At 35.9% G+C, this 14,689-nt stretch overlaps 1 protein-coding gene across 1 annotated transcript in view; it reads left to right on the top strand.

Moving 5' to 3' along the window:
* Positions 1-14,306, top strand: part of STK24 (serine/threonine kinase 24) — a 30,694-nt gene extending 16,388 nt beyond the window's left edge. The window contains exons 3-11 of the mRNA XM_015810124.1: positions 620-676; positions 1,252-1,360; positions 1,447-1,604; positions 3,146-3,331; positions 4,651-4,796; positions 7,136-7,259; positions 8,476-8,544; positions 11,205-11,341; positions 12,030-14,306. Of these exons, the coding sequence (XP_015665610.1) occupies positions 620-676; positions 1,252-1,360; positions 1,447-1,604; positions 3,146-3,331; positions 4,651-4,796; positions 7,136-7,259; positions 8,476-8,544; positions 11,205-11,341; positions 12,030-12,066 (1,023 nt within the window). The 3' untranslated portion in view covers positions 12,067-14,306. The remainder of the gene's footprint in view (positions 1-619; positions 677-1,251; positions 1,361-1,446; positions 1,605-3,145; positions 3,332-4,650; positions 4,797-7,135; positions 7,260-8,475; positions 8,545-11,204; positions 11,342-12,029) is intronic.
* Positions 14,307-14,689: the final 383 nt, after the last annotated feature.

Here is a 14,689-nt window from a genome sequence, read left to right as displayed (position 1 = left end):
TACCTGTAACTATATCTGTTTATTTATTTTACAATGACAAATAAGCCATTATTTATGGTGGCAAATCATATTTATTTTGTCATTCACTATGTGCTTTCTTTAAGTTGTTAAGTACAGGCATGATATGAAGCAGGCATAATAATAATAATAATAATAATAATAATAATAATAATAATAATAATAATAATAATAATAATAAAAGTTGGAAGGGACCTTGGAGGTCATCGAGTCCAACCCCCTGCTCAGGCAGGAAACCCTACACCATTTCGGACAAATGGCTGTCCAGTCTCTTCTTAAAAACTTCCAGTGTTGGAGCATTCACAGCTTCTGGAGGCAGGTTGTTCCACTGGTTAATTGTTCTAACTGTCAGGAAGTTTCTCCTTAGTTCTAGGTTGCTTCTCTCCTTGATTAGTTTCATCCGTTGCTTCTTGTCCTGCCTTCAGACGCTTTGGAAAATAGCTTGACTCCCTCTTCTTTGTGGCAGCCCCTGAGATATTGGAACACTGCTATCAGGTCCCCCCTTGTCCTTCTCTTAGTTAAACTAGACATACCCAATTCCAGCAATTATGATGACATTAGTTTTTTCATTATTTGAATGTCATTTTGTATACATCAACAGGACACAAAATTATGGATAATAATGGAATACCTTGGTGGTGGATCTGCCCTTGACCTTGTAAGTAACCAGTTTTTATTACAATTTCTATAATTCTTCTGAATGTTTAAATATTGTCTTGTAGCTTTTATGTCTTATATACATCATAAAAATAGATCTATGGCCACTGAACATGTAAATTTCACAAACAGAATTTTAATTATTATGTAGCAAGGGAGAATTATATATGCATTACTGAAAAAAATCTTGGTTGAATAATATTAGAAATTTATTTAGCTTATGGGTATCAAATTACAGTGTTTATTTTTCTAGTCAAAAGTGCACATGGATGGTTCTTTCACCTGCAAACCATACCCTGCAACTCTATTCATGGATGGGCCTCATAGAAACATGCATGTTTGCTACACCCAAAAATAAATATTTGAGGGATTAACATGTTAAACCTGAAAGACCTAAATTCAAGTGCATTCTCAGGCAAGAATGCTTCTGGGTGACTTGTCAGAATTGTTGAGCATTAGAACAAGTTCTAATAAAATTAGAATAAATAAAAATGTACTTTATTGGACTTCATTGTTTTTAGTTATTGATCGTTAATTATTTGGACTTTTGTCCTGAAAATAATGTATCTCTTCTAGTTAGAACCAGGTTCACTTGATGAAATCCAGATTGCTACAATATTAAGAGAGATTCTGAAAGGACTGGATTATTTGCATTCAGAAAAGAAAATTCATAGAGATATTAAAGGTAAAACTATTTGGGGTTCTGTTAGCATTTTAACAATTTAAGCTTAATTTTTCAAATTACAAATTTCTTCAAAAAATATTTTCTAGCTGCCAATGTGCTCCTCTCAGAACAAGGGGAAGTCAAGCTAGCAGACTTTGGTGTAGCCGGACAGCTAACTGATACACAAATAAAGAGAAATACATTTGTGGGCACACCATTTTGGATGGCGCCAGAAGTAATAAAGCAATCAGCTTATGATTCAAAGGTAAGATTAATGTGCTACTTAATATTTTCAGGCATCACTCAGAGCTGTATTCTTTTATCTTTTTTAGAAGACAGAAATATATTTTGCACTGTGAGATGTGCAAATGTGCATTTGGCAAATCATCTGTGGGAATTTTTATAAAAGAGAGCACAGCCATTCCATGGTTTCTAATTGTAATTTCCACATGTGGAATGATATGGGAATGCTGGAAAAGATCTGTATTTTCCATGTAGTTTGTATTATGGTTACAGTCACATTCTGGAATACTTTAGAAACTTAATCTGTGTGGCAGAAAATTGTAGGAGATTGAGAGCTGGTCTAAATAGTAGTAGTAGTAGTAGTAGTAGTAGTAGTAGTAGTAGTAGTAGTAGTAGTAGTAGTAGTAGTAGTAATAGAGTTGGAAGGGACCTTGGAGGTCTTCTAGTCCAACCCCAGGCAATAGATGAGCTTTACAGAAGAGGTCTGTGGATTCCAATAATTGTTTATTTTATTGGAATGAAGACTATTATTAAAAACAGAAAGTATGTAAAAGATTCTTCCAAGGGTATTGGCTTTACTTGGTGTGTCATGAGAATTATCCCTAACATATTAAAATTATTTTCTTCATTTTGATTACATTGCTCTGATGAAGAATAACAGTGGAAGCTTATAGGCAGGCTCTTCAATAGGCCGGATGACATGAATAAATGCATGATGATGATTTAAAATTTGAAATGAAAATAAACTGATTTCTTTGGCTATTGTCAACTGCTACTTTTTGCACCAGCTAAAATAATGCAGCTTTTATATCACCTGATAGGCGACTGACGACAACAATTCTTTTGTAGCTGCCATTTACAGTATGTAGGTTGCTCATTATAAAGAAATCCTGGAGAGTATCAGAGAACAGTTGTATCATTTCTAGAGACCAGGTCTACAAAGAGAAGTAGATTTGCCCTCTGTGAAATATGTATATTATGCCCAAATCCATTTCTACCCTTGGCTAAAACTCTTTTTCATGTTTTTCACTAATACGGTGTTCCTTGACTGAGGTTAATGTAAAAGGCAAGCTCACTTGCTCAAGCTTGCAACCCTGGGTATTTCTTTGCAAGTAGCTGCCTTGGAAACTTGACTCAGAAAGTTGATTATAAGCATTTCATGCATATTCTACTTTTGTAGCTAAAATTAAGAAGCAGAGAGGAAAACAGGTACATTTGGAAATGAGTAGTTAGTAAAACAAATACTTTGGCCACCTAATGAGAAGGAAGGACTCACTGGAGAAGAGCCTAATGCTGGGAAAGATAGAGGGCAATAGAAGAAGGGGACGACAGAGAATGAGGTGGCTGGATGGAGTCACTGAAGCAGTAGGCGTGAGCTTAAATGGACTCCAGAAGATGGTAGAGGACAGGAAGGCCTGGAGGAACGTTGTCCATGGGGTCGCGATGGGTCGGACACGACTTTGCAACTAACAACAACAACAAGTTGGTAAAAAGATAGGAATGATGTAAATGATTTCACTTTTTCATTTCTGTCGAATTATAAACTCATCCTTCTGTTAATAGGCAGATATATGGTCCCTGGGCATAACAGCCATAGAGCTTGCGAAAGGAGAACCACCACATTCCGAACTACATCCAATGAAAGTTTTATTTCTGATCCCAAAGAACAACCCACCAACTTTAGAAGGAAACTACAGTAAACCTTTAAAGGAGTTCGTTGAGGCCTGCTTGAACAAAGACCCCAGTTTTGTAAGTTACTAGATTTTGGTGGATGTCTCTGCATGTTGTAGCAGCAGAAGAGCTGATTCCATGTTTTTCTGTTTTCCTAGGAATAAACCTACATGAATGTTCATGCCATTTAACATTTATTTTAAAAATATAAAGCATACCAGCTAAGAGTTAAATCTAAACAAGTTTTATGTTCCTTACTCAAAACCAAGGATGGAGTACTATCTTCATTTGAAGAAGTATACATTTTCTATTTCAGTCCAGTGTTTCTCAGCCTGGCACTTCTTTAGACTCATTCTATTAAAGGCTTTTGCAGCTTGCTGTAAGTTTTACTTCTGTCCTACTCACAGTTTGTTCACGTTCTGTATAAAATAGGATATTTGGAACTGTTCCATAATTGAAAACTTGTGGAAAGTTTGAAACAGTGAAGGTCTGAAATAAAAACATTTTTATTTTTTCTAGTTTCAGATTTCCTCCTTCCCCAAAACTGGGAAATTAAAAAAAGGATTATGAAATATTAATATTTTATTTTTAATGATACATAAGGCACGTAAGATGTGAAAGAAATATACCAACTGAAGAAATAAACTGGGGAAAGGTGGAGAAATATATTCAAATATATTTGCATAAATACAGTTTATGCAAAACTTATATTTATAGAAACTCATGAAAATAAAATAGTATCAATAAAGAATGAGAAGTAGTAAGTGCTGGGAATGGTAACATTTCAGATTCATTACAAGAGACAAATTGGACTGTTTCACTTGGAAAAACGTGTATTCTCTTTCTACACAACTTATGTCTAAAACAGAGCTTTCTGTATCTATCTGATAAAATTGTAAAATCCCTATCTTGATTTACAGCATTGATGGTTTCTTATTCCCCACATTAAACAAAAAGAGAAGCTCCTGAGAGTTTATCCGCTTATTTTGCCACAAGAATGAAAAGATTATAATGTAAATTCAAAATAAGCATAATTGCTGTTTGAATAAATGGTACTTTTCCATTATTACTTTTAGTAATAAAACCAAATTATACACAATCTATAAAGAGCAACTGCAGAACAAAATCTTTTTTTCTGCATATATGAGGTTCTGAGGCATGAATAAATGGATGGAGGTGAGATCAATATGATTGATAACAAGAGCTGTATAAATAATAGCTCTTTTATTTTCATTGATTTTCCCCCCCCCCCCAATTGCTTCAAAACGTGGAAATTTTTACCACTCTTATCAAGATGGTTGGCTAATAAATTTAAAAAATAAGTGAACAGATAAATAAATTTAGCCGTATTGTAACTGAACTCAGTTTAGTAAAAAAACTTACTTTCTATTTTTAAGAGACCAACAGCCAAAGAACTCCTGAAGCACAAATTTATAATACGAAATGCAAAGAAAACTTCCTACTTGACAGATCTCATTGACAGACATAAAAGATGGAAGGCTGAGCAGAATCATGATAATTCCAGCTCTGATGATTCAGATGGGTGAGTGTGAGCCCAAAAGTTATCAATTTGGTGTTTGAGAATAAAGGAATACTTCAGATATGATGGACGAGATTCACAGTGAGGTTCAGAAATCTATTATTAGATGTATTCTAAATCAATCTTTTAAAAAGTAGCAAAAGATTTATGGCCAATATTTAGTATATGTTCTTGAAAATTATATTCAAGTAAATATGTGCAGACTCTACCATTCTAAGAATAGAAAGTTTTAGAGAAATCTAGAACATCTCATGCCTTATCTCAGTGTTTCTAATTCTTGGCAATTCTAAGAAAGACAGACTTCAACTCTCATGACTGCCTGGGGAATTCTGGGAGTTGAAGTCCATACATCTTAAGAGTTGCAAAAGCTGAGAAATATTGCCTTATCTGAACATTCTAATTAAGCTATTGTAAGGGTTATTTGATGCTTTTTGGGGAAATTAATCTTCTGAAATACTTTGTGGCATTCATGTAAAATTCAATTCTGTTACCATTTTATGTACAGAAATTAAAAACTGAATTATTACCCATCCTTGATTTTGAAGGGTGTCTTCAAGGTCTTGAAAATTTCTTGAATTTCTCTTAGAGGCTTTCTCCATAACCTTAGTCTTTCCACTGGCCATATCCAATTCCCTTTCTTACTGATTCTTACTATGAATCATACAAATTGGTCTTATAATTTGAGAAGAAAATGTAGGGAATAAATATATTCTCTATAGTGGGAAGGAGAAAACAGGATAAATGTTAGGTTATTCTCTATTGTATATTGTATCTATTTGAAAGAACAGATTGATTGTTATATATTCACAAATATGATACATAGAACATAGAATAAAAGAGTTGGAAGAGACCTTGAAGGTCAACTAGTCCAACTCCCTGCACAAACAGGAGAGTATATACCATTTCAGACAAGCTATCCAGTCTCTTCTTGAAAGCCTCCAGTGATGGGGCACCCATAACTTCTGAAGGCAAGGCATTCCACTGGTTGATTGTTCTCACCGTAAGTACATTTCTCTTTAGTTCTAGGTTGCTTCTCTCCTTGATTAGTTTCCATCCATTGGTTCTTGTCTTGCCTTCTGGTGCTTTGGAAAATAGTCCCCCCCCTCAATCCCTCAAATACTGGAACACTGTTATCATATTTCCCCAGTCCTTCTTTTTACTAGACTAGACATATCCATTTCCTGCAACTGTTCTTCATATATCTTAGTCTCCAGCCCCCTAATCATCTTTGATACTCTTTTCTGCACTCTTTCCAGAGTCAACATTTTTTTTATATTGTGGTGACCAAAACTGGCTGCAGTGTTCCATGTGTACTAAGTATTAAGGCTTAGTAAAGTGGTACTAATACTTCACGTGATCTTGATTCTATCCTTCTATTAATGCAGCCTAGGATTGCATTGGCTTTTTTGGCTGCTGCCTCACACTATTGGCTCATATTTAAGTGATTGTCCACTTGGACTCCAAGATCCCTTTCGTAATTGCTGGCATTCAGCAAAGTTTGACCTAGTCTATACTGTACAGTTGGTTTTTCTTGTCTAAGTGTAAAACCTTTTTATCTACATTGAATTTCATTTTATAAGACAGGGTCCAGTATTCAAGTCTGTCGACATCCATCTGGATCTTGAGCCTATCTTTTAGGGTGGTGGCTATTCCTGCCAGCTTACTGTCATCTGCAAATTTGATGAGTTCCCCTTCTATTCCCTCATTTAAATCCTTTATGAAGATATTGAAGAGTACTGGGCCTAAAACTGAACCCTGAGGTACCCTACTACTTACTTCGCTCCATGTGGATGTAGTTCCTTTGAGGACTACACGTTGAGTATGGTTTGTCAGCCAGTTACAAATCCATATGGTGGTGATGCTGCCTATCCCACATTTTTCTAGCTTACCAAGAAGCAGGTTGTGATCTACTTTGTAAAATTTTGCCAAATACAAAATTTGGCAAAGTAAATACAAACATTACTTTGTCAAATACAAAATCTTACATTTTGACTTGCTACTAAAAGATTTTTCCTTCTGCTCACAGATGACTTATTTTAACTTGAACAGACTAACACTTTAATCAAGACAAATAATGGTGGTATAAACTACTATACTGCTTGCTTGCTTTAATTTGGTTCCTACAAGTTTCCAAGAGATATAAAAATAGAGAAGGCTTGTTATCTGAGCTAAATTCAGGAGCCTTAATTCCTAATTAATAAAAGCATCTCTCGCACCATTTTTTGTTTCTAATATAATTTAGATTTTTGTCGTTTTGCTTAAAACATGATTTTCTATTGTCATCACTTCATCGTAAATAACAAGACCGTCTTGTAAATGTCAGAAATTTATTTGTGTTAAAGTGAAACAGATGAGCAGGCATCAGGTGGCAGTGATTCGGGTGACTGGATATTCACAATCCGAGAAAAAGATCCTAAGAATCTGGAAAACGGAGCGACCCAATTCCATGAGTGGGAAAGAAACAAGGTATTTTACTATTATTAATATTGTGAGACATTATTATTATTGTTGTAGTATTTTAAACAGTAATGCCTATTTTGATGGCTGCCTTATCTTGAGGTCTCTTCTAAATTGTGAGGATCCAATTCTATGCAGATTGAAAACTCAAATGTAAAAACCCTTGTGCTGTTTACCAAGGTTGTTGTTTCTTTGAGACAAATTGTTTTCTGAAGGTTGGCTGTTGCAAAGCAGCGTAAAGTATAGTATGAATTATTGTTTGATTACCTGTTGCTAGCTCTTATGTGTTGTCTATCCTGCAAGTTGGAAAGTCTGGACAGTCATCATCTTATTTAGAGTCAGTTGAAAGGGCAGCAGTGGCTGAAATCCAAAGAACTGGAAGTCTGCTTATGTTCTCCAAAACACCATGAGCCCAATTGTCTCCAGCTCTGTTTTTGCAGTCCCTAAAGTAGTGTTTTTTAAATTGGGCAAGTTTAAGATGTGTGGACTTTGACTCTGGGAGTTGATGTCCACACATCTTAAACTTGTAGTTTGCTCATAGTCGAAGCACACATCTTAAACTTGCCCAATTTGAAAAACACTGCCCCAAAGCATCCTTAGATTGCTACCACTGCAATTTAGCAGCAAAGCCTTTCTCTCCCCAAGATTACATTGAAAAGTTAGCAAAAGTTTTCAGCAGCAATATTTTTCTCTTTTTGAGGGCCAAAATAAAGGTTGCATGTTTATCATCCTCAAATTCCACCCAACCTCCCCTTTCCAAACAGATGGAAATGCTGGCCCTGGTTACTCAAATCATACCTGATTTGAGAACAGTTGACCACCCATTCCAATGAAAAGCTCGAGATGCGATTCAAAAGAATCTTTGATTCAACATTTGAAGACCTATTGTTGGAGAGAAAAAAACAGCAGTTGTAGAATCAGGGTGTAAACCTCTGTTCTTGTATTCCCTTCTCTTATTTTGTTTTTCTTTCTGACTGACAGGAAATCAGCTCATTCCAAAGTTCCATCAGATATATGTATTTTGCTACATTTAATTTTTCATTTGAGGATTGAATGCATTGATCAGTTCTAATAGGCTCTTTGCCTTGCACATAATTTGATATGTATCTATTAATTTTTTTGTAGCGTAAGAACTTAATAAGCAATTATACAGGCAATCTGGCTTCTTAACAAGTCTTTATATTCTCCTTTAACTAATTTGCAGTGTATTTTTTTTTCCTGAAAGGAAAATACCATTCAAAGGCGCCCTGCATCTCGATGCTTATCTACAATTATATCGCCATTATTCACAGAGGTAATATCATTGTATTAATCATTTCTTCTCCCATTTAGAGATTGTATGAAAAAGCTGGAGAAAATAGGGGAAAATTATGTTCTTATAAGCGTACCTTTCAAGCATTTTGAAAGAGAAGCTGCTCAACTCTTGTGATACATAGGGAGAGGATTTAATGAATGATTGCATGTTGGAAGCTTAACTTGGTGCCAAGTTTTTTAATGCTTATGATTTTAGTATGGTTTTATGTTGTTCTTGCTATTGTTTTAATTTTTGTTTGGAAGCCGCCCATTCTTTTAGAGCATCTGGGGATCCTGGATAGGGTTTTTTAAAGGCCATCCATGTTATTGACTCCAGGATTGCTTCCACCAAAGGTGTAAGGTGCGGGGGGGAGCATACATTGATCTTGACGTGGTGGTTGTCTCAGCAAAATTGTGGCAAGTGCCACGTGTTGGAGTGATAACATGTATTTGTTTCAGTTTAATTATATTTAGTTCAGTGTCTATGCATACACATAAACTTGTAGTGCTGGGGTCAAAATTAATTTTGCATTAATATCAAGACATGGTTTTTGCAGTCTCCTGGCCCAGAGTCCAGGGGAAGAGCCATGGCATTTCTAAAAACCAGCATGGTTGGAAGCATCCAGATCTCAGGGCAATGATGGCCTTTCCAAATCCCACCTGATGCACTGTTTAATTGATGGGATCCAAACTTTTTGGGTAGGCAGCAACACTGATAGATAGCCCCTGGTTGTACCATGGAGGAGTTTATGCATGATAGATAACCAGTACCTTGTTTTACAGCCAGAAACCTTCTGGTAAAAAGTATTATATGCCCATAATTACCTGCACTGCTGAACTGTGGATCAGCTGTAGGGAGTCCCATTTAGAACGCCTTGTAATAATCCAGTGAAGAAGTCACTAAGGCATGGGTGTCCAATAGCTGAGCCTCCCAATCTAGGCATGGTTGCCATAGACATGCAAAATGGGTTTAGGCCAGTGTTTCTCAACCTTGACAATTTTAAGGCATGTGGACTTCAACTCCCAGAATTCCACAGCCAGCAATGCTGGCTGTGGAATTCTGGGAGTTGAAGTCCACATGCCTTAAAATTGTCAAGGTTGAGAAACACTGGTTTAGGCAAAAGCCCCTCTAGCCAAGACTGCCATTTGCTCCAAAAGCATGAGTTGCAAGACCAGGAGTATCCCCAGATTGCAAACAATTTGTGACTGGGGCAGCCCAGTCCTCTCCACAAAAAAAGATAGAGGATCTCCATGATCTAGTCGTCCTACATCACACAGCACTTGATCTTGTTAGGGCTGAGCCTGAGCCTTTTCTCCATCCATACCCTCACAACCTCCAAAATGGAGAACGGAGCCTTGAAGACATTACTTAGGTGAAACAGGAGCTGAGTTATCTGTGTCATCAGATGACCTCATCAGCTTCATGTGAATGTTAAATAGGAGAGAGGAGTCTGTCAAGCTCTGAGACATCCCACATGCAAGGGGTAGGGCTAGACTTCTCACTTCTAACTGGAACTGGGCTTGAATGAAGAAAGAGGAGCCTGCTTCTTTCCCATGGCTTTAAGGCAGCGGTTCTCAACCTATGGGTTGCGACCCCATTTGGGGTCGATCGACCATTTCACGGGGTCGCCAAGCAAGGCTGTCCGCCATTTTTTTTCCTTTTCCGGCGGGTGCCTTACCTCCCTTGGGCTGGGCCAGCTGGTGGTCGGCCTGCTCCGTCTCTGCCGCTTGCCAGCTACGCCTCGGCCGGTGCAGGGGGCAAAACCACGCATGCGCGGCGCTCCCGGGCAGGGAAAGTCCTCAACTTACGACCGGTTGGGTAGTCCTCGACTTACGACCGGTTTAGTCGACTTACGACCGGTTTAGTCCTCGACTTACGACTGGTTTCGACCGGTTGGGGTCACGGCATTAAAAAGGTTGAGAACCACTGCTTTAAGGCCAATTGAGAGCAGGGTGGGTGGAGAAACCAGCAACAATGGGAGAACTTGGCTCGTCTTCCTTTGTGATGCCACAAGGGGAAAAAAAAAAAAACTCCCAGCGAAGGAGGATGTGGGCTGTCGTATGTGAAGCTGTTCCACATAGACTTAACTAGGCATTTAGTATATGCAGTTCCTACTTTACCGTTTCTTAAACGGTTATTCATGCTGAGTGTTGGTCAACAGTAAGATCTTTTTTAAAAGGCAATAAAAATATCTTTTTTTTGGTTTGTAGCAGAGGAAATTCACTTCCATGTAGTGAAAATGATGAGGTGTAATAAATCTTTTTTTAGAAAAACCTCAGCCTCACTTGTATTGCTTCCCTCTTATTTTTAAAAAGGATTTCTAATGTAGGGAAAGAGGAGTGGTAAAGAGCAAGAGTAGTAGTTGTGATCAAAATAACAGAAATGGTCCTGTTGTGTTAGCAGTGTACCATCTGGATTATGGCTCCTATGTAAATTGACAAATGGTTGCTAATTTAAAGCTCGTTTCCTTCCTAGAATTCCATAGAAAATGTGTATTTTCTAATTTGCATTGATTTAAGGCTTATTCAGACTCTATAAAATGGTTTATATGCACCCTGTATAGACAAAGCACAGAGCTCTGTTGTTATTATTTTTTATCCATACACATTTATTTTGCAAATGTTTCAGATGCTTAGAACTAATCCCCTTCTGATTTTTAGTTGAAAGAGAGAAGTCAAGCTTGTGGGGGGAACATGGGCTCCATAGAAGAACTGAGAGAGGCTATTTATTTAGCTGAAGAAGCTTGCCCAGGAATTTCAGATACCATGGTGTCTGAACTAGTACAACGGCTTCAGAGGTAATAATTAATTACAATAATAATAACAATAACAGCAGCAACATTCATTTTGGACACACTATACACATTTTCTATCATTATTCGTATTAAAATCATTGGAGCTGTGGTTCGGTCTTTATAAAAAGGATGATGATGATATTCTTAGAATGTGTAGAATACATGTTAATGTACTAAAAATAGCAGTATAAACTTAAAAGCAGTTTTAATTTTTATTGGACTGTTCCTATTGGACCATAGCAAATATTAGCTTCTATCAGAATACGGTCAGCATGTATTTTACTGATGGAAATATTTGCCTTTTTGTTTTGATGTTGGGGAAGTTAAGCAAGCATCCCTGCTGAAAGTCGCAGATCCTTCCAGAATAGCAAATATGTTTTGGCTATCTCAATTTCAGATATAAAATCAGGAAAAAAAAGCTCATAATATTCTTTGATGGTGAAAGTTGTTTTATATACTATGTATGGCACGTATTGGCCATTGGTACTGTTATGTTTAGAAAATTCTTTAAAACCTATAAGAAAGGTAGCTTTGGAAAGCTGGTTCCCAACCTTAATTCTTGCTCAAGACTCTGCTTTTAAGTGCAAGAGTATATTTTTCTAAAATATTGCAACAGAGATATTTTTTATTTGCTGTGTAAAACATTTTGTTCACTACTTTTGTTTTAATGACATGCTTTTCCCCTTCCCAGGTATTCAGTATCTGGAGGGAGCAGTTCATCCCATTGAAGTCTGACTGTGTGACCACCTTTGCTACTTCACTGAGGCTCCTTAAGGCACCTGTTCTCAGGTTGGTCTTCCACAATTGGCAGGCAATCACATGGACATTCCTGAAGGTGCATCAACAACAGAAGAAGGTGTTTTAGCAAGAGCACTGTTTTTCAACTCTGTATAGGTTTTTTTTTTTAAAAAAAAAATAATGCACATATTCAAAGGAGGTATCTTTATACATTTCTGAGATGTAAATTTAGGATTTCAGTTAGGAACTAAAGCTATTGTGAAATCTCAGGTATCTTGTGTTAAGTCATTGGCCTTCAGCTCAAGGATCCATAGGTGGGTGGCATTTCAACCTGAAATGTGTGCACTAGTGGCACTGCCACCATTTTGTTTTAAGGTTTTGTTTCAAGAAAGAAATGGAAGTCTGGAATTCAATTCCATGTTCCATGTTTACATTTAACATGGATTTGGGGTTTGAAAGAGTTGAAGGCAACCGCTTTAAGTAAAAAAAATATGTGAATTGGATGTATTATTGGCTCTGTGTACAAATTTGTATATAATCACTTTTTTACTGAAATTTGCTTGACATGCATACGGATTCCTCTGTACAAATTGCCAAGTACTTCTGTAGATGATACTAGTGAGGTAAATATTTTGACAGATAGATCAACTTATTATAGGCTTGTCTTTGTTTCTATGAAAATTTTAAATTGTATTATAGCAGGTTTTGCTTGACCTTTGTTTATAGGTCAGAAATAAAGCCGTGCTATAAAAATCTGGTTTATACCTCAGATGCAGATTTTTTTTTGTTACACAGCAGCATTTTTTTTTTTTCTAATCATGGTACGAAACTGATCGTTTTAATTTAGGACATCATATTCTTTGGAGTTCTCTAGTTTCGCTTATGTTCATGGTTTTATATCTTGTTTAAAATTGTGCCAATCCAAAGTTTAAATTTGTTTTTTAATAGTTTTCTTTTGGAATTAATCTTAACATATAACTGAAAAAGGCACTTTTTTATATGCTTCCTAAAAATCCTGGATAAATAATGGCAGTTTTGCAAAATGCTGGTTATAAAAAGAATTTTAAAAATGTGAGCAACTTTAGTTACAATCATTGAAATCAGAATTTGGTCCTAGTTTAGTATCTGAAATTCATTGTGTGGTAGAGGAAGATATATGAAATGTCATTAAGATCTAAAATAAAAAAAACTGCAGTTTCACTTTAACAGGTAAGAACTAGTACAGTTTAATTCTTGTTTATTATTAAAATAAATACATGATAGAAATCCCATCTGAATTTTTATTTTGAGGTATTTGGAGAAAAGTGGAATAAAAATGTAGTTAAAAGGGTGTGGTTAGTCAAGAATTTTAGAAGGGGCTTGCTCTTTGTTGATTTACAATAAAATGTTTTCAATATTTTTACACTGTTTTGATTTCAACATGAAATCTGTATTGTAATCTTAAAAAAATAAACATAGTAACTCTAAAAGACAACTTGCTATAGACGATTTCACCCTATGACCAAGGCTTGGGTGAAAATTTCCTTTCTACTCTGTTTTGAGAAAAAACATAATAATGGATTAAGGGATAGGCACATTGTGTCAATGGAAATGAACTCACTGCATGTTTAGAACCTGTAATATCCTCATCAATGTAAAGATTGAACTATTTACTAAATTTTACTGCCTTATATTTGAGTCAGCCATGCTGCCATCCCATTAGAGTGGGTGTGATGTTAACTGAATGGATTTTGTGTTAGTCTCTACCCCAGTGTTTACAGTCTGTGAAATGTAGCATGATGTAAGCTACATGTTGAATTAGGACAAGATAGGTGAGAGATCTCTTTTGAGTTTTCAGCTAAGCTTATATGCAGTCCTAGATCTGGTAACCTTTTAAGACTTTTGATTGCAAGAATGTTGACTGAAAGATTTTGTAAATGGAAACCAAAAAACCTCAATGACTTGCTCTTTAAAATTAGTAAATTAATATTTTGTTAGAGCTATGTTCTTTTACAAATATGGTTTTTTCCAACAAACACAGTTTATTTTAAACCAGTTAAAAGATTACTATTTTGCCAGTTTGCTGTTTGAGCCAGTGCAGTTTATTTAAATATCAGTTTGACTTAATCCCAATAAATTGTAAATATGCATAGAATTTTAAAATGACATCTTGTTTGATATAAATGAAACAACTTGGTGAAAGCAAATTGTCTTTGCATTATATTGTAATGAAATTTAAATTCTAAAACACCTTTTGTTGTTTCGAGTCTGTTTTTACTCTGACTGTTTAACTTTAGAGTACTGTTTATTGATCCTTTAAACATTGTTTTAGAACTGTCCTTAAAAAAAAATCCAGCATTGCAGTGTTGTATGTATTCAGGATTACGGTATTCTTTGGCAATTGATAGCAGTTTCCTGTGTATTAACTAAGGTAATATTTCTGTCGTAACCGTTTTATTAAGGGCACCAAAATTTGCTGATGTAGAAATTTCCCATTTTGCATAATGAAATAGCTAAGCAATCTAAAAGTAAGCCAAGTCTTTTAAACTGCAAAGGTTTTCTATCTGGGTCTATTGGGCCACTTTTTAAGTATTAATTAGAAGATATAGTTCCATTATAGCCACACAGTTGTAA

This window comes from Protobothrops mucrosquamatus, unplaced genomic scaffold (genome assembly GCF_001527695.2).
Source record: "Protobothrops mucrosquamatus isolate PMUCROS unplaced genomic scaffold, P.Mucros_1.0 scaffold_35, whole genome shotgun sequence".
In the NCBI taxonomy this organism is placed as follows: domain Eukaryota; kingdom Metazoa; phylum Chordata; class Lepidosauria; order Squamata; family Viperidae; genus Protobothrops; species Protobothrops mucrosquamatus.
The sequence above is the reverse complement of the archived record's forward strand: the minus strand, read 5'-3'. Positions and strand labels throughout refer to the sequence as shown.